General features: G+C 41.0%; 1 protein-coding gene across 8 annotated transcripts in view; it reads left to right on the forward strand.

Moving 5' to 3' along the window:
- The window catches only part of FMNL2 (formin like 2), a 314,076-nt gene that overhangs the window by 248,739 nt on the left and 37,694 nt on the right, over positions 1 to 27,643 (forward strand). For all 8 annotated transcript variants that reach the window (XM_054479312.2, XM_054479310.2, XM_054479309.2 and 5 more), the window contains exons 10-11: positions 22,107 to 22,181; positions 26,858 to 26,968. In XM_054479312.2, the coding sequence (XP_054335287.1) occupies positions 22,107 to 22,181; positions 26,858 to 26,968 (186 nt within the window). The remainder of the gene's footprint in view (positions 1 to 22,106; positions 22,182 to 26,857; positions 26,969 to 27,643) is intronic.

The following is a 27,643-nucleotide window of genomic DNA, read 5'->3' on the forward strand; positions in this document are numbered from 1 at the left end:
GAAGTAATGGCCACCCTTTGGATATTTATATTAGTTCAGAGTCTTCTTTGCAAGAAGCAGAAACTGACTCTAACACATAGAGGAGAGGGTTGATTGAAAAGATGTTGAGAAAAGCACAGACTTGACAAGGAGCCTGGAGAAGCAGGCTTGGAAAATGGGCAGGCATTCCTAAAATGTGGCTATACTCTGGCTCTGCCTTTGAAGCTGCGCCACCAGAAATACCATTTGGGGTTCTGGTCATGCTTTTTCTTCTCTTCCAAATGACATGGACCATAGCTAGCAATCTGCTGGCTCATAAAACTCTATCTACTGGTTAAGGACCTCAACCAGTCCCCACTTCAGATTTCTAAACACTGCACTTCATCTCATTTCCAAGGGGAACCTTGAAGTCTTCAGCCTAGCTTTTGCTCTCAACTTTTTCTTAGTCTTTTTACTTTTTCCATTATATTCTTTGATATATTTGAGAAAATGGCTTGCTTTTAAAAAGTGTCTCCAAAGGTTTGGCAAAAAAAAAAAAAAAAAAAAAAAAAAAATGCTTCCTTCTGAAGTCAAAGAGGAAAAGTATTGAGGCCCTGTAGACTCTACAGTGGAATAGCCACTATGACACGAGTAATAAAATCCTCTGAGGGCTTTGAGGCACCAGCTCTCCCAGGCTGCTGGGAGGCACACCTGGAATTCATCAGGATTTCGGATCAATTATAACTGTATTCTCATCTGCTTCCGTAATGACAGCATCTGGCTTTAGCAAAAAAGCCTGAGTTTGGTTATTAAAGGCTCAACTCCCTCCCACTTTTGACCTTCCAGTACAGAAAGATGGAGCCTTGTTGAATGAGTCACTCAAGGCCACCAGCACTCTTGTGCACAGCACTCTTGGCAGTAGTTGTTCTTTTGTCTGCCTGTTGCTAGAAGGCTTCCTAAGAAAGCTGATGTGTGGTTTAGCTACTGGGCATCTGAAGGCACTCGTGCTACACATTATTAAGTTGATTTAAGAAAGCCTGTCAAGTTTTATTTATAGTGGACAAATTGGGCAGGAAGGAGAGTGAAGATTTTGGTGTGCTTCCAGCATCCCTCTGAGTTTGATCCCATCTAATCTAACCTCTCAAGCATTTGAGGGTATAGGATTGTAAATCTAGCATGAGACCATCCAGATAACTTCCTAAGTGGCAAAGTAAGGGTACTCACATTTTTCAGTCTCTCATTGAACTATAAGCAATGTATTCTCTCAAATCTCAAACTGGGAGCCACAGCCCTAGAGCGTGTATGTATTTCACGGTATCAGGCCAGAATTAGATTGATCTAATTCACCAAGATTCTTCTTGGCTGGTCCTCCTTCTTAGCATTAGGAAGCAAAGTCCTAGTCTTAATGTGGTGTTAATGCTGCTGAGTAACTTTTTTTGTCTGTTTATCAACTGTTGCAATTTTTTGCTGTGGATACAAAAGTACCCCACACTTCATTTTATTAGGCTCCTGGCTTCTGTGGGTCAGGAAGCCAGGCTGGCATGCAGGGATTGTCTCTTCAATGAGACAATGAGGGATTGCCTCATCAGGGAAGATCTGATTGACTGGGGATGCCAGCCCATCTGGAGGCTCTTTAACCCACATATCTAGTTTTTGAGCTATGATATCTCTCAAGGACTGGGCCCAGCTGGGACTATCAACCAGAGAGCCTCTGTGTAGAACTCCACGTGGCTTGGGCTTCTCACAGCATAGCATCTGGCTTCTGAGAGAGAGTGCCCCAGGAAGGAGCATCTGAAGAGCCACCATTCAAAGAGCCAGAGGCTGCTGAGTGTCTTCTGAGCTGGTCTTGGAAGCCGTACAGTGTCACTTCTGCCATGTTATCTGGGTTCCCACTGAGGCCCTGAGCCCAACCCGGATGCAAGGGGAAGGCAATGGCTTCTCTTCTTGATGATTGGAGCATCGGGTTACTGTGCAGAACATGTGGGGTGGGAGAGAGAGCTGTGGGCTCATACCATCGTAGTCTGTATACCTCAGTAAATCTCATACCTCAGTAACTATATGAGATTTACCAAAAATGTTTATTGTTATTCGTCTTTCATTTTCTCCCTCTTCGTTACTCAATCCAATACTTGGTTTTTCCTTTTGACTGAAAACTTTAAAAAAGATAGTTATTAATTCTTTCACGTGAATCTATTATGGGCAAATGATATTATGAGAGCCTTCCCTAGAGAAAGGAGCCATTTTCATAGGATGTCCAAGTTTATTTTCTGGTAATGAACTAGTTATTTCTTTACCATTAGTGTCTTTAACATCTGGTTAAGGGAATGAAGGCTGGTATCCTCCTGAGCGTTAAGGGATGAGTCATACTAACTTACTGAAAAAAATGTGAGTGCCCTCTATGTGTGAGAAACATTGATAAATATTGGAATATGAAAATGCCCTGCCTTTGAAAGAGACATATGCCCTGCCTTTGAAAGAGAGCCTCCCAGGCTAGTTGAGGAAGCAGATAAATACTTCGACAGTTGTAATACCAGGCTTTATAAAGGTAATTGCAGGATGCTCTGCAAAGAAGAGGAACAGCTGACCAAGACAAAGTAGGGCTGGAAGCAGATGGGGAAAGAGCTCTAAAGGAGGCTTCTTATAGGAGAGGGTGCCTGAACAGAGTTTAGGGTGAACAAGGTTGACCAGGTGTATTCCTTTCCCATTGCTGCTGTAACAAATGACTACAAACTTAGTGGCTTAAAACAACATCAGTTTATTATTCTACAGTTCTGTAGACCAGAAGAATAAAATGAGTGTATAGGGTGGTAACCCCTGAAGGCTCCAGGAGAGATTTCATTTCCTTGGCCTTGTCAGCTTCCAGAGGCCACTTAGAGTCTTTGGCTTCCAGCCCCTTTCTCCAGCTTTAAAGCCAACAACATAGCATCTTGTCTCTGTCTCTCTGCTTCTATTGACACATTGCCTTTTCTCTCTGACTTCTCTGGGCTTCTTCCTTTAAGGACCCTTGTGGTGACATTGGGCCCATCCATAATAATCTAAGACAGTCTCCCCTCCCGAAGTCCCTTAATTTGATCATACCTTTGCAGATATCATCATACCTTTGCAGATATGATCAAATTAAGGAACTTCAGATGGGGAGATTATCTTTTTACTGTATGAGGCAACATAGTCAATGGGATCAGGAATTAGCATGTGGACATCCTGGCGGGTAGGAGGAACACATCATTCAGCCTGTCACACCAGATAAAAAGGAGTGAGAATGTCATTTTATACCAAGAAGGTAGTGTTTTAATAAAGCTTCAAGGACTTTAGTTTGCCCCGAATCTCCAGTTTTAAAGGGATTAGGGCATGGGGAGAGAAAAATTGGGATAGGAAATTAAAGGCAGATCAGAAAAGGCCCCCTTGCTTATCCCAGGCTCTTCATAGTGCTACACAGCCTAAAGGGAGCAAATATGCTCCCCAGTCACATTGGCTGTTTAGATTTACTCTGTTAATAAAGAATTTGCTCATATGTTTTGTTCTGAAAGTCAGTTAACAGTGGGCTCAGCATGTAGTTGCTTTGATAGAGCAGGGTGTGTTTGGGGTCTGAGATTTGTTTCAGAAATCTTACCATTCATATTTCTCATTCCTTGAGCCCCTTTCTCCACCGAGAGTCATCTGCTTCATCAGCTGCCGTATTCATTCACTTATCACATCTTCAGGACTGCCCTTTTTTGGTGGTCCTGGGGGAGCTTAAAAAAAAAAAAAAGAGGAAGTACAGCAGGGTAACAGTGCCCAGAGCCAGACCAGATTGTCACATTATCTGTTGTACAAATGTAGAGATGCTTTGCTTCACAACTTGGCTTTAATTAGACCCCTTCTGCTCCACGCAAGCCTGAGTACAATTTTATACAATAGGGAACCTCATCCTCTATTTTAAATGTAGCAGCCACTTAAAAAAAAAAAAAAAACAAAAAACAGGGTGTTAGGGTGTTGCTGCTGTGTTATTTCTATTCCTGTAAAAATGCTGCTTCTAAAATGCATGCCCTTTGCCAACTATAAAAGTTGGCATATGTGCCCTTATTTCATATTCTTGGAAGATAACGAGGAGAACCCCAAGAGAAAGCAGTGACAGCTGAGTGTTATTTTAAACCCTGCAGAACTTGAGACAGAGACTGGTACTGTTCCCTAAACAGGAGCTTTCACTTGGGAAGTATTTCTTTGACATTTTGATATTGTCTGGTTTAAGGTACATAAGGACAGTATGAAGCACTCTGCTGTGAGCTGATCAGAAAACCGGAGTCAAAACTATGACAGCTTTGGCAATATCACCAACTCTAAAAAGCATTTGAATGGAAGTTTTCAATCTCCGGGAAGGATTTGGTTGTCATTCTTGCATTTATTTCGTGAAAGGCCTATTTAAGGATCTTCTTGGTTTGCTCTTCCTGTGTAAAGGAGCTACTTCCCTGCTCTTCTACTCCCTCTTTCCTGGACCTCCTGGGCTCAAGTGATCCTCCCACCTCAGCTTCCTGAGTAGCTGGGACTACAGGCGTGTATCACCACACCTGGCTTTATATATATATATATAATTTCTTGTGGAGATAAGATCTTGCTATGTTGCCCAGGCTCATTTTGAACTCCTGGCCTTAAGCAGTCCTCCTACCTTGACCTCTCAGAGTTCTAGGATTACAAGTGTGAGCCACCATGTCTGGCCTTGTAGCTGCTTTTTAAAGTAGTTTTAAGTAAAAATAAAAATTATTGTTTTTATGTGTCAAGGAATTCTTGATTATAGCTTATTTTAGCAGTTATTTAGTCCAGTACTAAGCCCTACACACAGGGTTATATTAACCATCTTATTAAATAAGCATGTGTGGCTCACGCCTGTAATCCCAGCACTTTGGGAGGCCAAGGCAGGTGGATCACCTGAGGTCAGTAGTTTGAGACCAGCCTGGCCAAGATGGTGAAACCCTGTCTCTACTAAAAATACAAAAAATTAGCCGGGTGGCATGTGCCTGTAGTCCCAGTTACTCGGGAGGCTGAGGCAGGAGAATCGCTTGAACCCGGGAGGGAGAGGTTGCAGTGAGTCGAGATCACACCACTGCATTCCAGCCTAGGTGACAGAGTAAGACTCTGTCTTAAAAAAAAACAAAAAAACAAAAAAACAAAAAACCTGTAGGTTCAACTATAGCTGTTCAAATAGTTATGAAGTGCTGGATATGTTAACCAGGAAGAAGGATAAGATAAATCATATATAAATAATATATATGCGTATCTGTGTGTATGCATGTTTGTCTGTATATTTGTATATGTATATTAAATATATGTGTGTGTATAATAGGAGTAAGTGTAAAGATATACGTGTGCACAGTAATAAGCCCTAAAAGGAAGCAAATGAGAGCATTTGGAGTGGCACTGGGGCAACTCTTTTGTGTGTGTTTATTTCTGTTGCTTGGACTGTTTGGTAAGTAATAATCCCTCACATGGCTAGACTATCCCTCTTGTGCAGAGTTAGATTTTCCCTCTGATAACTTTTTTTTTTTTTTTTTTTTGAGACCGCATCTCACTCTGTCTCCCAGGCTGGGGTGCAGTGGCGCGATCTCAGCTCACTGCAACCTCCGCCTCCCGGGTTCAAGCGATTCTCCTGCCTCAGCTCCCGAGTAGCTGGGACTACAGGCGAGTGCCACCATGCCTGGCTAATTTTTTTGTATTTTTAGTAGAGATGGGGTTTCACCATATTGGCCAGACTGGTCTCAAACTCCTGACCTCGTGATCCACCCACCTTGGCCTCCCAAAGTGCTAGGATTACAGGCGTGAGCCACTGCGCCCAGCCTACCTCTTGGTAATATTTTATATGGCTAGGTTTGTCTTTTCTAAAGATGCTCAGTTATCTTTTGTGTAACATCTCTCCAAACTACCACCTTTTCTTCAAAACTGTGAAACAGAATCAGAACTGTTTGGAATTGCCAGCAGACTGTTGAACAAATATACTTTTTACAATGACCCCGTTACAGGGTAAGGGGAGTTCGTTAGAAAATAAAAGGTTTCAGGCCAGGCATGATGGCTCATGCCGGTAATCCCAGCACCCTGGGACACCAAGGTGGAAGGATTGCTATAGCCTGGGAGTTCACAACTAGCATGAGCAACATGGTAAGACCCTGCCTCTACAGAAAATACAAAAATTAGCCAGGCATGGTGGTGCACGCTTGTGGTCCCAGGTACTCAGGAGGCTGAAGCCAGAGGATTGCTTGGGTCCAGGGGGTCAAGACCACGGTAAGCTGTGATCACACCGCTGCACTCCAGCCTGGGCAGCACAGCGAGAACCTGTCTCTAAAGAAATGATAAGGCAGCTGGGCATGGTGGCTCACGCCTGTAATCCCAGCAGTTTGGGAGGCTGAGGCAGGTGATCACAAGGTCTGGAGTTAGAGACCATCCTGGCCAACATGGTGAAACCCCTTCTCTACTAAAAATACAAAAAATAAGCCGGGTGTGGTGGCACATGCCTGTAGTCCCAGCTACTCAGGAGGCTGAGGCAGGAGAATCGCTTGAACCGGGGAGGCAGAGGTTGCAGTGAGCCTAGATCGTGCCACTGCACTACAGCCTGGTGGCAGAGCAAGACTTCGTCTCAAAAAAAAGAAAAGATAACTCATGATTTCTGTGCCACAGAAGTTTGTATTGCCTTGAGAAAGGCAGGACTGACTTTAATAGGTATTTAGTTGAGGACCAAATATACACTAAGGTCAACACTAAGAGGACAGTAATTTAAAACTTTAAGAATTGTGCATCTATTTATATTTTTATACCTAATTATAATTTAAACCAAAATGTTAGGTGTTATTGACAATGAATGTGTGTATTGAGCTTGACTCTTTATGTGAGTCAAGTTCAAATTTCATTTGAAATTTAAACTCTTGTAAAACATAAGCACGTTTTTTATTTATGTGGGGTCTCTCGTCAATAAGGGCTTTGTTTGTTGGTTTCTTTCAAACCAGCAATTCTCTTCAGAAAGAAAACAGCAGAGTTCACGAATGAATTCCATTTTCTTCTTCATTGTAAACATTAGTGTATTTATGTCATGTACATAAAAAGGCATATACATATGCAGAAATAGTAAGGCTACTATTAGTTAATTTTCTATTTAATAAAAAATTTATTGTTTGTTTATTGTTTCCTTAGTGCTGGCAGACTAGTATATATTATTTTGTTAATTCTCAGATACACCGTCTGAGGTAAGAACACAGAGGGAGAGCTCAGAGCAAATGGGCCTGTTGACGTCTCTAGTAAATGGCAACTCTGGGATTTTTTACACAGATCCATTTAACTCAGAGTTCATATATAGCCTTACATAACATGTCTCACATTCCAGGCACTTTCCACACATGTTCGTATATTGTCCTCAATTTTCCACCAAAAAGCAAACCCAGTGGGAATGGTTAGAGATTGGATAGATTATTGGGGTGTTTAAAATTACTGGTAAAATTCAGAACAGACCATGCTGTTTGTACAGGGCCCAGTGGGAGAAGTGGGTAGGTCCTGAGCAGGGTGATCAGGAAGGGAAGAGACCTGATTTGATGGAGAGAATTCTGGGAGCAGAGAGATTGGCATGAAATCTGTCTCAAAGGCAGCATAAGTCAGAATATATTTGTTCTTTAACCAGGAAAAATATCTGACTGGGGTCCATGTTACAGAACAAAACATGGCAAGATGCAGGCATGAATGAGGTTCTGAGCAAACAGTGGTGGAGAGACTGGAAACTTGTGATTAAAAAAACAAAACAAAACAAAACAAAAACACCTCAACTAGAAGATAGATACAAATAGGAGGGAAAAAAGAGAAAGGGAAGAAATTCACAGTTACATAATACTTTACAGTTTAGAAAATTCTATATATATATATATATATATATATATATATATATAGCATTTGATTCTGTGGAAATCTGCAAAAAGCCTTTTATGTAATTTTGTGTAACTCCTACACAAAACTTTAGGAGTATTGTGTAGATCTGCAGAAAATACAGTAGAGGGGAGAGATGCTGGAGTCTGGAAGACAGGTGGTTCAGTTGTCAAATGACTGAGGCTTGGACCCAGTTTGTGGCCATGGCAATGAATATGAAGCCAAAAAATGAAAGAAAAGGCAACAAGAGATAGGGTGATCCACCGAATATGAGAATGGACACAAGAGGAGAATAAGAATCTGTTCAAATAATATACACTTAATGAAGAGGAAAGTAGCCCAACTATAGTGAACAAATACAATCTGGGGATTTCTTTTTTCAGGCAAACAAAATAAAACTTTCTTTTTTAATTTTTTTTTTTAGTGAGGGTGTAATGCCCGAGGTCAGATTCTTAGCTGTGCAATGAAGGTAATGAATGAGAGAACAAGTTTAAACAGAGGTGACTAGGGAGAGAGTGGGGGAGAGAGAGAGAGAGTGTGTGTGTGTGTGTGTGTGTGTGTGTGTGTGTGACAGAGAGAGAGAGAGATCCAAATAGGGATTGTAACTAAGCAACTAAGGAGGAAAACTCCCCCACCGGGACCCCAGTCCAGAAGGAAAAGAGTGAAGAGACAAGGTTAGAATGGGCTAGAAGGATGCTCAGAAGAGACCAGCACAGTACAGAGGGGAAGAAGGTCAAGAGGGTGAGAGGATTCCTGGTGGGTCTGGTATATTGTGATGTAAGTTTTTGCTTTAGGTGAGAAGTTAGTCAAGTGGTTTTTATGTCTCTTCCAAGTCTACAATTTTATGATTCTATATAAAACTTCGTGTAGACATGCCTATGTATGTAACATGTATTGTGTGTACATATTCAAATAGTTCCCTCTAAGAAAGATTAAGTGCTTTTTTGACTGCAGATATGAAAACAAGGTACCTAGATAATAAAATGATAGGTGCTTTCATTTTTCAAACAAGAACAAAAACTGACATGTCTGAGGCCAGTTGGCAGGATAGCAACAATCCTAAAAGAGATCACTGTGACTGTAGACAGTATTGTGATTTCGGGCCTAAGTTCCGTTTTATGACTACCTGGAAGGTGGCTGCATCAATCCCTTGGCTCGAGTTTCATTTTAAAAATCTGCCATGTGCCTAAGGACCTCGCTGTTGCCCTAGACTGAAAGTGAGCTGGCTGTGCTGGCCATGCTGTTAGTACCACTGCACGAGGTACTGTTGAGGACTTGTCTGCGGAAGAAGCATCCCTGGCTTGTGTAGCTTTTGAAAGATGGAGCTTTTGAGTCTTGATTTAAGCTTTTCGTTTCCCAGCTCCCCTGTCCTACCCCAAACTGTTCTGCCCACTGCAGCTCAACAGCCATTCTTTATTCCTTTCAACACAGTGGAGTGGTGTGTGTGGCTGCTGCCCAGCTCTTTAATTCTATGTATCAGTCTGCCAAGAATATATAGTCAGACTCGGTTTTCATTCACAATTGACTGAAACACACTCACTAGAGGAAAATAGCCCAGTGGTTCCTACTTATGGTCCAACAGTCACTGTCAGTCACCCCTCATCTTGCAGTTGAGCTCTCTGACAAGATGTTCCCCGCAAACTCTGCATCACAGGGGAGTGGAAATGGCCAGTCATGGTAACATGAGCTATAGGCTCTGTGTTGTTTTGGCAGTTTGGTTTTGGCAGTGGAAAATGAGGGCTCCTTCCCTGCCAATAACTGTACTAGCAACACATGTGATATCCCAGATTTACTGGTTCACCACCAAGAACAACACTGAATTTTTCATTTCATTTTCAACTATTTTCCAGGAATAGGTATAAAATTAGTAAATGGTGCTTTCTGTGTGGAACGTGTCAAGAACAGGTTTAGCACATTGGTAAAAGATAATGATCTTTTTGTTCCTTATGTATTTGTTCATGATTGATTGATTGATTTGATTGTTGTTGTTTTTGAGGTAGAGTCTTGCTCTTGTCACCTAGGCTGGAGTGCAGTGGCACTAATCTCGGCTCACTGCAGCCTCCACCTCCCGAGTTTAGGCAGTTCTCGTGCCTCAGGCTCCTGAGTAGTTGGGACTACAGACACTCCACCACGCCCAGCTAATTTTCGTATTTTTAGTAGAGATGGGGTTTTGCCATGTTGGCCAGGCTGGTCTCGAACTCCTGACCTCAAGTGAGCTGCCTGCCTTGGCCTCCCAAAGTGCTGAGATTACAGGCATGAGCCACCATGCCCGGCCCATGATTGTTTGATATTATGGTGTCAGGCGTCCTAGACAAATTTGTTTACTTGGGTGGATTCATTCAGTATGAATTTCTGAACTTTGAGGAATGTGTATTCTATATATTTTTTTCCCATGCGGAGGAGATCTCTTTCTGTCCCTTTCCCATATTTTTGCTTGAAATCTAACATTCACCTGGCTTTGGGAAAAGAATATCTTCTAGCCTTACAATGAGTCTACATGTGACAGAGTAGGTACATCCCAGAGATAATCAGAGAACAGTTAGGGGCTGCTTCCATCCAACCTGATTAAGTACCAGGGATTGTACCTGGCCTTATTAAACAGAAGAATTGCAAGGAAGTCTTTTTTTTTTTTGACCAAGTCTTGCTCTGCTGCCCAATCTGGAGTGCACTGGCACCATCTCAGATCACTGCAACCTCCTCCTCCCAGGTTTAAGCGATTCTCCCGCCTCTGCCTCCAGAACTGCTGGGATTATAGGCACGTGCCACAACGCCTGGCTAATTTTTGTATTTTTAGTAGAGATGGGGACTTGCCATATTGGCCAGGCTGGTCTTGAACTCCTGACCTCAAGTGATCTGCCCACCTCGACCTCCCAAAGTGCTGAAATTACAGGCGAGAGCCACTGTGCCCGGTTGTCTTTTTTTTCTACCTTGGAAAATGGTAGAGGGCTCCTTTCTATATGAAGACACTATTGGTCTCTGTGTGATGTGGCTTCATTTTTATGCAGAGATGGTACATTTAGTAGTTCCTTGTATGGTATGGTTGATTCCCAAACAATCTTGCAAGGAATTTTACTATTAGTTATCCCTTTATTTGCTTCTTTAGATTTTAGATTTAAGAATTCATCATCTTTGTAGAAATAGAGGCTATTCTGTAATCCAGTAGTTTCCAACTTTTGGCCCCTGGAGCCCTTTTTATACTCTTAAAAATCACTGAGGTCCCTAAAGAGCTTTTGTTTATGCAAGTTATATGTTGATATTTTCCATATTAGAAATTACAACAAAATTTCAGGCCAGGCATGGTGGCTCACGTTTGTAATCTCAGCGCTTAGGGAGACTGACTCGTAGAAGATAGCTGGATTCTTAGATCTGCTTCTGCATTTAGTCACTTCTGCTGTTGTTTTTGTTGAAGTAGATGAAGAAAATTTAGCCTCACACAGATATGTAGATGAAATAGAATTATGTCAACAGCATTTTCAGATAATAGTGGACATTCTTCTTTGACACTATACAAACACTAGACAAGTAGTAATTTCTTAAAGGTTAGTTACAAAGTAGAATCCGAAATCATATTGATGAACTTTTTCCATACTGTTGCATTAAAATCTATTTGCCTATATTGCACCTTAATGAATTTATAAATTTGTAACAACATTCAGTGATCATTTGGAAAATAATGGTACACTGAGTTATCTAGATCTTCTAATAATTGGCGCATTTCCTAATGTACTATTTTAACAAATCACATGCATTGTTTTTACCTCCAATCTCATTAGAAAATTCTTTAAATACTGGGAAGCAGTCAGACTCCTGGTGGTGGGTACAGTTTTCATGTGTTTGAAAGCTTAATTTTTATCATTGATAACAAATATTGTCAGCTGTTATCTTTAAATTAAAAGGTGCACTTTGTTCATTTTCAAGAAAATACCTGCCAAGTGCATAAGTCTGAATCTGTCAGTCATGCTTTCAAGTAAGAACAAAGAGTAGCTGGTTCATCTTGCAACAGAAATAATCACAGAAATGCTTTTTCCTCAAGACAACCATACTTCAATATGCGGCAGAAATGCTTTATGCAAACTCCCCATTTCATCATCTAGAGTACCATAAAGATGTGTATCTAGGGGTTGAGATGTATAAAATTAATACCTTTTACTGCTTCATCAATGATATTAAGTGAAACTGGCTTTTTTAAACTAAGAATGCATGGCTGTGATGAATACAGGGATTGCTGGTGTAATTTGGTGCACTGCCTTGATGCATGCTATGGCACTGGCAGTATCCACTCATTGTTCCTTTTGTGCCACCAGTGCCAACTGCCAACTCTGTGAAAGTATTAAGTAACATCTTAGTATTATTATACAAATAATGCTGCCCTCACAAACCTCATAAAAGGGCCTCAAGTACCCTTGGTGTTCAAGGACCACACTTTTTTTTTTTTTTAATTATACTTTTAAGTTTTAGGGTACATGTGCACAATGTGCAGGTTAGTTACATATGTATACATGTGCCATGCTGGTGTGCTGCACCCATTAACTCGTCATTTAGCATTAGGTATATCTCCTAATGCTATCCCTCCCCCCTCCCCCCACCCCACAACATCCCCAGAGTGTGATGTTCCCCTTCCTGTGTCCATATGTGTTCTCATTGTTCAATTCCCATCTATGAGTGAGAACATGCGGTGTTTGGTTTTTTGTCCTTGCGATAGTTTACTGAGAATGATGATTTCCAATTTCATCCATGTCCCTACAAAGAACTGGTACCCAAATCCATTGTCTGCTGTCATCTTGGGCTGGGTGGAAGTGGTTCCATTTGGCTAAGTGCAAAGTCCTTCTGGTTAAGACCCAGAGGTGACCGTGGGTATTAGGGTGAACTTGGGGAAAAGCAAAGATGAAAGTAGAAGGGTTGGGAAATGAGAGGAGTGAGCTGTAGACAAACTGCAGGCATTTGCCTGTTGTTGGCCTGAGATATTTGATCTATCCAAGAGTCCTTGTCTTCAAGGACTCTGCATTCATGGCACACCGTGCACTGATTAGATTTGTAGTGATTTAGGTGTGAGGAGAGCATGGGCTGACAGCTGCCTCTTGCGCAGGCCCCGAGATCTGAAATTGCTGCAGGCTTTAGACAGCTCTAGCCACGTGCCCTTGCTGTGGTTTAGAGAACATGTGGTGACTCCTAGAGATGTCATTGTGTCCCTTCCCTTGCTCAGCTTGATCTAATTGGATATGCTCAAAGGATGAAACTGTGAAGATAAATGATTGAAAATAAAGAACAGCGTTAGGCTCCTTCTACTTTGAGGGGTCTGACTGGTAAGTCATCCCAGAGAAGACTGAAGGCCTTTGTCATGTAATCCTCAGGTAGCTATTTAAATACCATTCTCAGGCTGGGTGCGGTGGCTCATGCCTGTAATCCCAGCACTTTGGGAGGCCGAGGTGGGCTGATCACTTGAGGCCAGGAGTTCGAGACCAGCCTGGCCAACATGGCGAAACCCCGTTTCTACTAAAAATACAAAAATTAGCCAGGCCTGGTGGCATGTGCCTTTAATCCCAGCTACTCAGGAGGCTGAGGCAGGAGAATTACTTGAACCCCAGGAGGTAGAGATTGCAATGAGCCAAGATTGCGCCACTGCACTCCAGCCTGGGTGACAGAGCGAGACTCTATCTCAATCAGTCAATCAGTAAATATCATTCTTTATTGAAGAAATGGAAGGTATTTTGGCTTTCTAGTAGAAATGGAAGTGTATTAGTCAGGGCTCTCCAGAGAAACAGAGACAACAGGACATCTTTAGATATATCTGTAGATATAAGAGGAAACATTATGGGAATTGCTCACGTGGTTATGGAGGTAGAGAAGTTTCATAATATGCATCTGTAAGCTGGAAATCCAGGAAAGCTGGGGTGTCATTCAGCTCAAGTCTGAAGGCCTGAGAAGTAAGAGCAAGTGGTGTAAATTATGGAGTCTGAAGGCCTGAGAACCAAGAGCTCCATTGTCCAAGGGCGGGGAAGAAGATGGATGTCCTAGCTCAAGATGAGAGAGAATTCACCCTTCCTCCAAATTCTTTTTGTTCTATTTGGGCCCTCAGTGGATTGGAGATGCCCAGCCACATTGGAGAGGGACATCTTCTTTACTCATTGTCACAGACACACCCAGAAATATTTCACCTGCTCTCTGGACATCACGTCACTGTCTCAAGTTGACGCATAAAGTTAACCATTACAGGTAGCCTTGAAAGACTCTATGTGTCCTTCCTAATGACCAGGAGATATGAGTCTTGCATTGAAGCTAGAGAGGTTCAGGTTGGACTTGAAGCATATTTCGGAAAGAGATCATTTATGACCTATTGTAAGGAGGAGTTTTACTCTCCAGAGTTTATTGAAGGTCATCTTTTTTTTTTTTTTTTTTTTTTAAGAGAGGTAGTAAAAAGACATTTCTCATTTAAGGGGTGATGCTTCAATGAGTTGTCCTTTGGGGATTTTACTATCCTTTTGCTTCTGTCTTTGGATTCTTTATACAGTACAGCAAAATATGGGTGTGAAAAGTAAGACAGTCATCTGGCTGCTCTGTGTGCCTCCTGCCAAACATCTGGGTATTTGGAAACACCTGGAAAAGTTACTGAAGTTTTCACAAGGGTGTTTAGCATTATGCAGATGAAACCTCAGGCTCATAGTCATCTCCTGGTCCAGGATTGATATAAATGTTGTATTTATGAAGGAGGAGGGTTGACTAGGTTATAGAATACATTTAGTTGCTTAGCTTTCATTAGTTTTTGTTTTAGCGGAGTGAGATAAGTTTGTTCAGTTTCAGAGCATTTCAGCTGGATGAACATATTCACAGTTAAATCCCAAGGAGACATGAGAGCCGCAGCAGGTCAGAGTGATCTGCTTCTGTCACAGCTGCCGCATGGTGTATGTGTATGAGATGTCCAATCACTTCAAGAGACAACAATAACAGACCATTGACAGCCACAGAACACCCCAGAAAAGTGGTTTCGTCAGGCCATTATGGCGTCAGTAACCCTCAGACTGCTGGTGCACTCAGGAGATGGTAAAAGATGGTTTTCACCTAGGACTAACTATGAAATAACTGTTTACTTCACAAGGCTCTGAAAAGAAAACGGAACTTTTGTTCTCAGGCAGGCCCCGAGAAGGGTCGTCTGATCAGTCATAATAGAGTGTGCCTCTAAAACGGTGACTTCCTGCAGGGAGCCTTGCAGATCACAGGGGCCTATTGTAAGAAGAGAAAAAGAAAGTATTGAGGCAGGCGCCAGGCAACAAGGCAAGAAGGAAACACTTAAGCAAAGGGCCTTTAATTTTTATATAACTAACCCAGAAGCATATTTTATAGCCATCTCATAAGAGTCAGGCCTCAATTTGGCTACAGACTTTGCATGGTTCCCTGGGAGCTGTTGCTGGGGAAAGCCAGAGACTGCTACTGACCTTGAAGAAGGACAGAGAGGTGGCTAAAGTCTGGGAGTGTGTTCACTTCAACATCTGGCTGGCAAGATAATACCCAAGGTTTTTGTAAAACCATCTCCTCTCCACTATTAGCCTTTAGGGAAAGCATCCCCTAACCGCCGCCCACCCTTTGAGATGCTTTAAACTGTAGCCACCTTTGCCTCCAGGGTCCCAGATTGATCCAAATGGTTTGGGACACTGTTCACAAATGTCTTTCACAGATGTTGGAGAGCATAGTTGGAGGTTTTTTTTTGGCAGAAGTTTTGCTTTTGCTTCAATTCTCCTTTACATGAAAATGAATCTTGCTTGTCCCGGGAGTGGTCCACGTTATCTGTGCAGGGTGTGGGATTTCACAGCTTTGCAATCAGGAGTGAACCAGATGGGGCAAGAGAGTGGTTTGACCTTTATGTTTGGTACTCAGGGCCGGCACAGCCAAGTGCATTCCTCTGAATTTGTTTCTGTGGAGCTTCCATGCCAGTCAGCTTGGCAATATCATGTTCTATTGCCATGCTAGATGAGAATTTTAGACGTTCAAGAATACTGAGGGAGAGAATTTTTCTCAAATTTTTTATTTGCAATGAAACCTTTTTTTCCCCTCAAAAGCAGTCTTATCAGACAACTAAGTAAGTATGAGAAAGAAGATCTGGATAGTGAGGGTGGAATTCTCAAGAACCTTACTTAGGCTTTCCCTTTCTCTGCCAAGCCCCTGACTTGGAATTCCCCCTTACTCCGAAAGCTCTGTAACCCATATAGTTTCTTCTCCTTTATTTCCTCTGTAACCCTGATTGCTTTCTTTTTCTTTTTCTTTTTTGAGATGGGGTCTCGCTCTGTTGCCCAGGCTGGAGTGCAGTGGCGCAATCTTGGCTAACTGCAACCTCCATCTCCCAGGTTCAAGCAATTCTCCTACCTCAGCCTCTCGAATAGCTGGGATTACAGGCGCCCACCACCATGCCCAGCTAATTTTTGCATTTTTAGTAGAGACTGGTTTTCACTACGTTGGCCAGGCTGGTCTCGAACTCCTGACCTCAGGTGATCTGCCCACCTTGGCTTCCCAAAGTGCTGGGATTACAGGCATGAGCCACTGCGCCGGCCAATTGCTTTCTTAAAGTATGGCTTGCAAACCAGCAGTATCATCTAAGGCTCTCTTTTTTTTTTTTTTTTGAGACGGAGTCTCACTCTGTCACCCAGGCCAGAGTGCAATGGTGTGACCTTGGCTCACTGGAACCTCCACCTCCCAGGTTCAAGTGATTCTCTTGCCTCAGCCTTCCTAATACCTGGGATTACAGGCGCCCGCCACCATGCCCAATTAATTTTTGTATTTCTAGTAGAAATGGGGTTTCACCATGTTGGCCAGGCTGGTCTCAAACTCCTGACCTCAGGTGGTCCACCTGCCTCGGCCTCCCAAAGTGCTAGGAGTACAGGTGTGAGCCACCGCACCTGGCCTAAGGCTCTCAACTTGATGGATGTGAAAATTGAAGTCCGGGGATGTTTGCTGAGTGGTCCAAGCTAACAACAGGGTAGTGGCTGAACTGTGACTTATAACCCAGGTTTTACAGTCTTGTCTAATATACCACATAGTCCCATTTCTGCCCTTATAGCCCTTTACCCCCATCAGTGTTAGAGCTTGAAGGTGCAAAGAGAGGCAGTTGTATTAGGCAGGACCCAACAGGGATGGGCAAATAGGTGGCTGTGTTAGCAGACTGAAGTCTGTGGTCCAGGATTGGAGCCTGATCATTTTTACATTAACTGGGATCGTGAGTTTATTCACATGCAACCGGTTTATAGATGATTTATAATGAAGATCCCTCTTGGTTTTCAGTAGGGTACATACTTTTCCAGGGCATATACTTTTATTTGTCTACTGGTTTACTTAATTTCTGGTAGCCCCAGCTGCTAGCAGTAGTAGTCTAATTCCTGATAGGGCAGTCCAGTGCACAGAAGGGCTCCTTGCCACTCTACTCGGCTCAGTTTTTCTGTAGCTCTTAAACTTTCTCCCCACCCCACTTAATAGAGTACATATTACTGATTTGGAAACCGGTATCAAAGCTGGTGGGAGAACGAGATATACCAGTGAATATAAAAGTCAAGAATGACACGTTTCAGCTGCAAGACTATAGCTTTTTTATTAAAAAGTTTTTGCACCGTGTATTATCTGGCCTTTGTGGGCAGATGGAAGTGATACGCATCAATATAGAATGTGTAGTGATGTACGTGTGCAAATATGCTCCTGGCTCTTAGAAAAGTTTTGATGAAGCGCTCGAGTTCATTCCCGTGCAGGCCAATGCATGGATTCTGAAAATAACTGAAAATTAGTGTCTCGTTCCTTTCATCCTCACCGATTTTCTGAAGAGGCCACCGCTAAGGAGAGAGCATGTTCCACCATGATGGTCCTGTTTCACCCAGTGTGTGGGCGTGCTCCAGATGTGAGCAGTATGAACGAAGATGACTTTCCTTTGATGTGGGACACAACTTTTACCAACCTTCCCTAAATATATCTTCCTGTTTCCTGTGGGATTGTAGTGTACACTTGTTTAATGATTGCTAAAGTAATGGAGAAACAAATGTGAATCTGGCCTGCATGCTTCCTTTCCTTCCTCAGAAACAAAGAGGGGCTCTGGAATCCATGCTGTGCCTGTGGAACGTGTCAGGAAACACAACCCTGAGTTCATTAGTTGAGACTGGCAGCAAAGCAGCCTTGGGCTTGGTGGAGCTGTGGTAGTAGGGGTCCTTCTAGTCCTTACCATGGAGAGTGGTCACTCTGTTGCTTTCAAGGTTTCCCAAAGCCGGCATTTGTATTCATAATGTCATTTTGTGCATTTGGGTTATTTTCGCCAAGTTCATAGCAGCTGTAAATAAGAAGATATTTAAGTCTGTTTTTTTTTTTTTTAAGATTAAAGATATTTCTCTGTTTTGTAACGCACATGTTCTCAGCAGGGATTTGTCTGTTGACAGAATGAGGGCTCTCTAAAGAAACACATATATTCAAGGCTCTTCTTAACATCTACTTCAGGTCTATCTGCCAGGCTAGTGATGTGTTTTTTTGGGATCCTTATCCACCATGAAATCTAGTGTTGCTTGTTCTATATTTGATGCCATCTTTTAAAGTAACAGGCTGTGAGTAGTTTGTTGCTGTCCACATGTGCTTTTCCAGCCATTTAAAACCTATTTTTTTCTAAGACCCAACATGCACCCCTTGATTATTTTTGGGTTACCTTATTATTCATTGCACTTATGCAGGGGCAGTGGGTCCATTCCTGTGGCCTTCCTATGATACCCAGTTATAGTAACTGTGTTTGTGTTGCTCAGTTAGAAGTTGAATGAGCTGGAGATTTAATGATCTAGTTAATCAGTTTATAATTGGTAGTCAGAAAGACCGAGGGTTTAATCAGCCAGTCTGATATTATATGAGCCATTGGTTCCCAGATGCTGGTCCAACAACCACAAGTATTCACAGATTTCTAGGCCCATCTGGGGAGATTCTTATTCAGTATGCCTCAATATAGACTCTAGGAATCTATCATTTTTAGAGGTTCCATGGAAGTTTCTGGTGCAGGGATGTCAAAGTATGCATGGTATAATGACTATGTCTTTTAGTGATAACGTTTTTCGTCTCTGTGTGTCTCAGATACTGCTGGAATGCCTTAACTACCTTCTTTAATGGAATATGTTTATATGGGCATTCTGGGCTATGTGGGAGAAGGAACCTCAGACTGGCCATCGGGGACCTGGTTCTAGCCTTGGTTCTGCCACTCTCTCAACCTTTCATCAGGTTAGAGAGGTCTGATTTCTTTGTAGGTCTAATTCATAAATTGAGAGCATCAGATTATGCAAAAGGTATTTTCCAGCTTTCTAACATTCTTTGAAGAGCTTTGCCTCCCTAGGAATTGCTTTTGTTGTCACTGTTCATGAACAGCTGTTGCCTCATTTAGTTTAGTGTGTGCCTAGCCCCTCAACCAAACATGAATCACGGTCTCCTTCTCAGGAGAGCTGGTAGCTCTCCCTGAATTCAGGATGGCCTCTTTTCCTCTTCTCTTACTGCCACTACCAATCACCCACAACAAGACCAAAGTAAACTGTTTTCTTTTTTGAGACAGAGTCTCACTTTGTCACCCAGGCTGGAGTGCAGTGGTATGATCTCGGCTCACTGCAACCTTTGCCTTCTGGGTTCAAGCAATTCTCCTTCCTCAGCCTCCCAAGTAGCTGGGATTACAGTTGCATGCCACCATTCCTGGCTAATTTTTGTATTTTTAGTACAGACGGGGTTTCATCATATTGGCCAGGCTGGTCTCAAACTCCTGACCTCAGGTTATCTGCCCACCTCGTCCTCCCAAAGTGTTGGGATTACAGGCGAGAGCCACTGTGCCCAGCCTATATTGGGGTTTCTGCTAAAGAAAATTCACATTGCAGTTCTGACCTTTTGTATAAAACTTCAGGGTTTTTTACCCACAGATCCCTTTTTGCAGGCAAGAGATGCTTGTCTCTTTGGGCATAAGATGTGGCTGATGTCATAGTCTAGGGAGCTGGGCCTGTACTGCCTCACCCCTTTCAACAAACCTTTCATTTCCAGGAACTTGCTGTATATTGTCTAGAGGGACCAGCTGAGGATGGGGGCAGAACATGGTAACCCCTTAAATCTCTGGTTCTCAGCCATTGTGAAGCATCAAAATGATCCTTAGTGCTTTTAAAATTATGCATGCCCGTGTCCCCCCAGCACCACCTGGGCCAATTGAATCAGACTCTCCAGTGTTGGACTGGTCATGTGTGTGTGTCTGTGCGTGTGTGTGTGTGTGCGTGTGTGTGTGTGTGTGCATGTGTGTGTGTGTGTATTTTTGAGACAGGGTCTTGCTCTGTTGCCCAGGCTGGTGTATGGCATGATCATGGCTCACTGCAGCCTCGACCTCATGGACTCAAAGTATCCTCCCACCTCAGCCTCCTGAGTAGCTGGGACTACAGGTGCGTGCCACCACACCTGGCTGATTTTTTAATTTTTATTTTCAGTGCAAACACGGTTTCATTACTTTGCCCAGGCCAGTCTTGAACTCTGGGGCTCAAGCGATCCTCCCGCTTTGGCCTCTCAAAGCCCTGGAATTACAGGTGTGAGCCACCATGCCAGGCCAATTTTAAAGACTTTACTTTAGACTCTACCTTCCGTGCACTGTCCCTCTGCATTCTGATATTATTTTTTGTTAAGGCAGGTATAAATAAATTTTCATGGAGAGTTGTCATGAAAATGCAGTAAATGGTGGTCTGAATCTGTTGGAAATACTGCTTTGAGACTAGGAGGCCCTCAGAGGCTGAAGGCTGTTCACTTTCACGTTCCCAGCATAGGGTTTAGAGATGGGCACCACTAAGGATTTACCCCCGGTGGTGCCTGTCTACCATGGTTTAATGCTTCATCATGGAGAACAGGAAGTCACTCATCGTTTTGTGAAGTGAATTTTAACATAATTACTCATTTATCTTCTATTCAGTGCAATTTAACAAATACGATTGGAAACTTATAATGTACTAAGCATTGATATAGATGCTATGTAGTGAACGAAACAGAATTCCTGCCTTCATGGGACTTTGTCTTCACCAAAAAATATATATATTCATTTGGAGTTTCACACGACTGAATTAAATGGCTGCATTATGAAATAACATTTTAGAAGAATTTTTGAGGGTTGACCTGAGTTATCCCTAAGATCACAAATGGAATCAGAAAATTTGGAGTTTAGCATGTGAAACCTGGATTAAATTAGCAAAATGTTAACCAAGGGACTGTGTCTTACTAATGCAGCAAACAGTCAGGAGTGGTTTAGAGAAATATTTTCTGAAGGTGAAATGAATAAACCAGTGGGTATAAAACTTTGCCCCAAAAAAGTCAACCAAGGACATTGACAGAATTAAAGTTTGTCCTTTGACTTTAAAAATAAGTCTCCAGAGCTGGGTGTGGTGGTGCATGCTTGTAGTCCCAGCTACTTGGGAGGCTGAGGCAGGAGGATTGCCTGAGCCCAGGAGGTTGAGACTGTAGTGAGCTATCATCGTGCTACCGCATTCCAGCTTGGGTGACAGGGTGAGACCCTGTCTCTAAAATTTAAAATTAAAAAAAAAGAAAGAAAAAAGTCCCCAGAGAGTCATTTGATAGAAATCTTTTTTGACTCTTTTTTTTTTTTTTTTTAGCTCCATGTATTTTATTTCATGTATATGCAAATACCTTTGGGCCCTGGAGTTACCAGTATTTTATATTTGTTTCATCTGATCAATGAAAACATTAATTAGCTGATTGCATGTGTTTCAGGATTCTGGGATGCTACTTCACAAATTACTGCAGATTTCTATACTCACCTTAAATGGGTTAATATAGCTTCCACAGTGTCTATTTCTGTATTGTAGTTTGTGCACTGAGATTTTTTGATTCAATTATATATAATATGAACATTTTAAATGTGCCTTTTAAAGAATTTAAATACCATATCTTTTTGCCTTTTTTCCTTTTTACAAAAGGAAACTATGGTCATTTTTTTTTTTTACCATGACTACATTCTTGGATTCCAAATGCATGCTAAAAAATTGGTGAGACTGCAAAGACAACCAATGAAAGAAAAACACATTTGATATGGATTTCAAAATATCAAGAGAATGTGGAAGAGAAACCAAGATCAGCTTTTGGTTGCAGCTCATATGGCTGTTTGTGAGTTAACTAGCTTAGAAGGGAAGTAAATAGTTTATGAGAGAGAAAAAGATAGATATTCTGGAAATCATTATTAAGCTGAAATTTCTGCATCTAATTTTGGAATGTTTATGTTTAGAAAGTCACATGCACAATGAAAATGTGTGTTTCAGGTTTGCGGAGAAAAACAGCGCTTTGAGAAGTTGATGGAACATTTCAGGAATGAAGACAATAACATAGATTTTATGGTGAGTTATTTCAGTATTCAATAAAGCAAACTCAATTTCAATACGTTTTTTCTAAATAGACATACACACACACACACACGTATTTATATTACAAAGGACAGGGAATTGCAATTAATATGCTATAGATCCAATCTAGAATGTCCCTCTTAATCTGTATTTTCTCTTTGATTTCCATTTTATTCCTTACATACACGGTATAGTAAAGACAAAAGTACTAATCATAGCAAATAAAGGGGAAGCCATGCAGTTGGAAACAGCCATGCCTGGTGCAAATGCTGCCATTGTTTAATTGTTGATGATGCTGCGTAAGAATTCTTAAGGTAGAAGCAATCTTGACCTTTTTTATTTTTGTAGGCCCCCGCCAGTGCCCTTCTCCAGACTATATTCTTAAAAATTAAAGTGCTTTGGTTTGTAGAGTTGACTGTATGTATCTCCGAAATGAATATGCGCAGTGATTTTTTTCTCCCTGGTCTCTTTCCTGCTTTGGTGATTCTGCGAGGGTATAATCACACTGGGGCTGTCCTTGGCAGGTTAGGTGACATACAAGGACATGTGGCTCCACAGCAGTCCTGTCATTCTTGGGTAAGAACATCAAAGTGAGTTGCAGCACTTCTGCATTCATACACGTAAATCTTAATCTGGAAGGAAGATAGAATCTACCATAGTGAATTTCTCCAGAAGTTTTACCCTTGAGTGCACCCACATCTGTAGGCATTGACCCAATCCAGTTGCCCTAGGGAAATTCTAGACCCAGGAGATCCTAACGGGGCTGTAATTTCCCAGATCACTTCTAACCTGAAGCAGACGTACCAATCACTTCTTACCTTGCAGAGCCTATGCTTAGGATGCCAAGTGAAGTTTTCATTTGAATTGCTTCAGTGATTATAAAACATGAAACATAGCTTTGCAGATTTCTAACCCTTTTTGTGAAAAAAAATGTTTGGAGTCCTCAAGTTTTATATGCGTCTTAGCTGTCAGCCCCTTCCAAAATCAGTGAGAAAGATGAAATCCTTTATAGAGAAGATTTTCTGTTGCTTAAAGCATGTTATTTGCTTTTCAAAGTGTGTGTGTCTATATATATATATATAGACACACACACTTTATATATAGACATATATGTATATATGTCTATATACTTTATATAGACATATATGTATATATGTCTATATACTTTATATAGACATATATGTATATATGTCTATATACTTTATATAGACATATATGTATATATGTCTATATACTTTATATAGACATATATGTATATATGTCTATATACTTTATATAGACATATATGTATATATGTCTGTATACATATATGTGTATATGTCTGTATACATATATGTATATGTCTGTATACTTTATATAGACATATGTATATATGTCTGTATACTTTATATAGACATATATGTATGTATATGTCTGTATACTTTATATAGACATATATGTATGTATATGTCTGTATACTTTATATAGACATATATGTATGTATGTCTGTATACTTTATATAGACATATATGTATGTATATGTCTGTATACTTTATATAGACATATATGTATGTATATGTCTGTATACTTTAGACATATATGTATGTATATGTCTGTATACTTTATATAGACATATATGTATGTATGTCTGTATACTTTATATAGACATATATGTATGTATATGTATACTTTATATAGACATATATGTATGTATATGTCTGTATACTTTATATAGACATATATGTATGTATATGTCTGTATACTTTATATATATACATATGTATACACACACACATATATATGAAACAAGGGACATTTTTACATTGACTTTTAAAATCTTGTTATTAGGATTTTTTAAAGAAGTTAAGGCTAATGTTGGCCCTGGTGGTAAATACGTAAAGAGATTGGTGCCTTGTCTCATGATGTCAGTTTCTTTCTTGTGCCTTTTTAGGGGAACTTATTCATTCTGTTAGAGTTGAGGTTGCAAACTGTAGGCTTTCATGCTAAAGCCAATCTACAGGCTTATAAGTTCAGTCTGACAGTGATGACCCTACTTAAACAATTTGGATATGATGCATAAAAAATACACGTCTGATTTGCTTGGAAACTGAAAATGTTCGAGAACACTAGGCCCATGTTCCTGCAGAGTGTCAGCTGCTGGAGCTAAGCAGCCCCTATTGCTTTAGTCCAAAGATGTCCTCTCTAGTTTGTCACAGTCCACACCATTCCCTTTGCGTGACACAGCCCAGCCTGCTCATTTATGATACCTGCCTGACCTCCTTGCCATTTGAGTTTCTGCTGAAATTACAATTATATAAAGCCCTTTAAAACACCTGTACTATCCATACACAAACTAGGTTCCATTTTCTGTCCGTTCGTTTATTCACATATACATGCAATGGGGTACCTTATTTAGAGGCTGCTATTACACAAGTTCTATGTGCTAGATTCATGCGTCACCTTCAGATAGTTGCCTCTTAGGCATATCATAAAACTTAGTAGATCATTTAGACCTGTTTTCCGAAGAGAAATGGAAACATGCCAGAATCTAACCATGTTTTCTCTCCAGAAAATGAGGCTTTTGATAAACTGCCTTGGGAATGCAATTAGGTTGCACAACCTCTGAAACAACGTATTCCTCATGACATATAATATAAATTTTTCTAATGTAGTATAAGACATTTCTACCCTTTTTCTGTATGTTTTTGTGGACAAAAGAAAACAAAAACTATTTTGTTTCTTTAAAAAAAATTTTTCTAGTTTGTATTTTGTACATGCCTTTGTAAAGATATATTTTTTAAAGCTCATTTAGTGATAGAACCCGAGGTGATTTTTATTTTTTTATTTTTTTTTTAGTAAGTTGCAGTAGAGTTCCTTTGTAAGCTAGAGAAGTTACACATCTTCCAAAGACATCCAATGTATACCATATCTTCAAAGAAGAATCTAACTTGATAAAAAATTTTTTTAAAAGATAAAGGAAATTAGGTTTGGAGAGAGACAAGGAATAAGGTGGTTCTCAGAATAAGTGTGACTCTACATCCCTCAGTCATGTTCCCTCCTTGCCAGATACTCTCCTGGGTGACAGCCATGGAGGGAAAGCATTAGTAAGATGTTTCCACCATAAATAGACTGATTGTCACTGTGGAAAGCAAAATAGGTCTGTTGAATGCTGTCCTTTGATTTACCAAACCGGGGACTGGTTTTCTCTTTGGCAGGTCTCAGGGCCACTGGTGAAGTTGTGGGGAGAAATCAGTAAATCCCAAGCTTTTAGGGAATGCAAACTGGTTGATTATATGGAAAAATGGGTCAAGGATCTGTTACTATCCTGTTGATATGGAAGAGTTCACAGGGAATTTTTAGACGTGGTTACCTTGTGGTGAGATTGTAGGTGATTTAAATGTTCTTCTTTATAAAATGTTCTTTGTAATAATTTTCACATTTTGTACAACATACCTATGATAATTTCCACAGTTTATCTTATATACCTATATGACTTTCACTGAGATATAATTAACATACCATCAGATTCATCCAATTTATTTATAATCCAGTGCCTATTTAGCCTATTCACAGGGTTGTACAATCCTTACCACAATTTAGGACACAGTGTCACCCCCCCCAAAAAAAGTCCTGTACCCATTGGCAGTCACTCCCATTTGTCCCACCCTCAGCCCTAGGCAACCACTAACCTGCTTTCTATCTCAATAGTTTAGCCTGTTCGGGATGTTTTGTATGAATGGAATCATACAACATGTGGTCTTCTATAACGGATTTTTATCACTTAACATGTTTTCAAGTTTACGTTGTAACATGTGTTGGTAATTTATTGCTTTCTGTTGTTTCATAATATTCCATTGTTTGGATATACCACATTTTGTTTATCGATTAATGGACATTGGGTTCTTTCTACTTTTTGGTTGTTATTAATGATGTTACTCTGAACATCTTTGTAAAGATTTTTATGTGGACGTATATTTTCATTTCTCTTAACTGTATATCTAGAAGCGGAATTGCTGGGTCATATGATAATGCTGTGTTTATCATTTTGAGTAAAAGTCACACTTTTTAAAGTGGCCACCCTTTTTTACATTACCACCAGCAATGGATGAGGGTTTTAATTTCTCCATATCCTTCCCAACTTTTGTTACTGTATTTCTTTTTTATTATAGCCATCTGAGTGGGTGTGAAGTGGTGTCTTATTGTGGTACCTCTGTGACTTTTGAATTTAAAAATAATTATAAAATATTTTTAAAGAGGCTGGGCGCGGTGGCTCATGCCTGTAATCCCAGCACTTTGGGAGGCCCAGGCCGGCGGATGACGAGGTCAGGTGTTTGAGACCAGCCTGGCCAGCATGGTGAAACCCCATCTCTACTAAAAATACAAAAATTAGCCGGGCGTGGTGGCACCTGCCTGTAATCCCAGCTACTTGGGAGGCTGAGGCAGGAGAATCGCCTGAACCCAGGAGGCGGAGGTTGCAGTGAGCCGAGATCGTGCCACTGCACTCCAGTCTGGGTGACAGAGCAAGACTCCGTTTCAAAAAATATATATATATATATTTTTAAAGAACCAATGAAATGAAGGAAAAGGAAATCGGTAAGTGAGCCTTTTTTGTGAAATTGAAAGCACATGTCTGCAGTTAAACTGAGAAAAAAGTTTGGAGCCCATCTAACCCCTTGACAATTTCATTTCAGGTGGCTTCTATGCAGTTTATTAATATTGTAGTCCATTCAGTAGAAGATATGAATTTCAGAGTTCACCTGCAGTATGAATTTACCAAATTAGGCCTGGATGAATACTTGGACGTGAGTATAGCTGTGACCTTTGGCTCCAATATAAGAATTGACTTATTATTGCCTGCCTTCAAAGGTACGCTTCCATAGCAGCTAAAGAATGCCTAAAGCTCTATGCAGTCAACTACTGTAGTGCTAGTTAAAGGGAACTGAGCTGAGTGATGTACTCTGCCAGAGATGCTTGATTCTTGCAGGGCTCCTGGGATCTCAGGCCATCTTCTGCTAGCAGCCTTTTAGTACGGGAGTCAGATAACCTGTTGCAGCCTTGCTGCAGCTTTCCTCTGCTTTTGAGCTTCGTCTGGGTCAAGTCTCATTGCATCCTTCATCTGGTCTATTGGGCAATTTGCGTTCTTGGTTACTCCGGGGACCCCATCTCGGCCGGGAAAGTCAAGCCAAGACTGTAGAGTGATGAGTCAGTGCTTAGAGCATAAAAAAAAAATAATGAGGAAATGGACACCAGAGACTTCCTCCTGAAGCTGCTAAATTCAGCTTCAAGTGTTTGTGGCTTTAGAAGTTCCACTTTTAGTTCTTAGGAGAAGGAGGTTTAAAGTTTCCCTTTTTCTTACTCCCTTGCAGAAGAGTTTAGACAGTTCCCTGAAGTTCTTCAGTTAAGAAACAGAAACTTGTGAAAATCAGAAATGGTCTTGAAAAGGCTGATGGCTCACACCTGTAATTCCAGCACTTTGG

Source organism: Pongo pygmaeus, chromosome 11 (genome assembly GCF_028885625.2).
Source record: "Pongo pygmaeus isolate AG05252 chromosome 11, NHGRI_mPonPyg2-v2.0_pri, whole genome shotgun sequence".
NCBI lineage: Eukaryota > Metazoa > Chordata > Mammalia > Primates > Hominidae > Pongo > Pongo pygmaeus.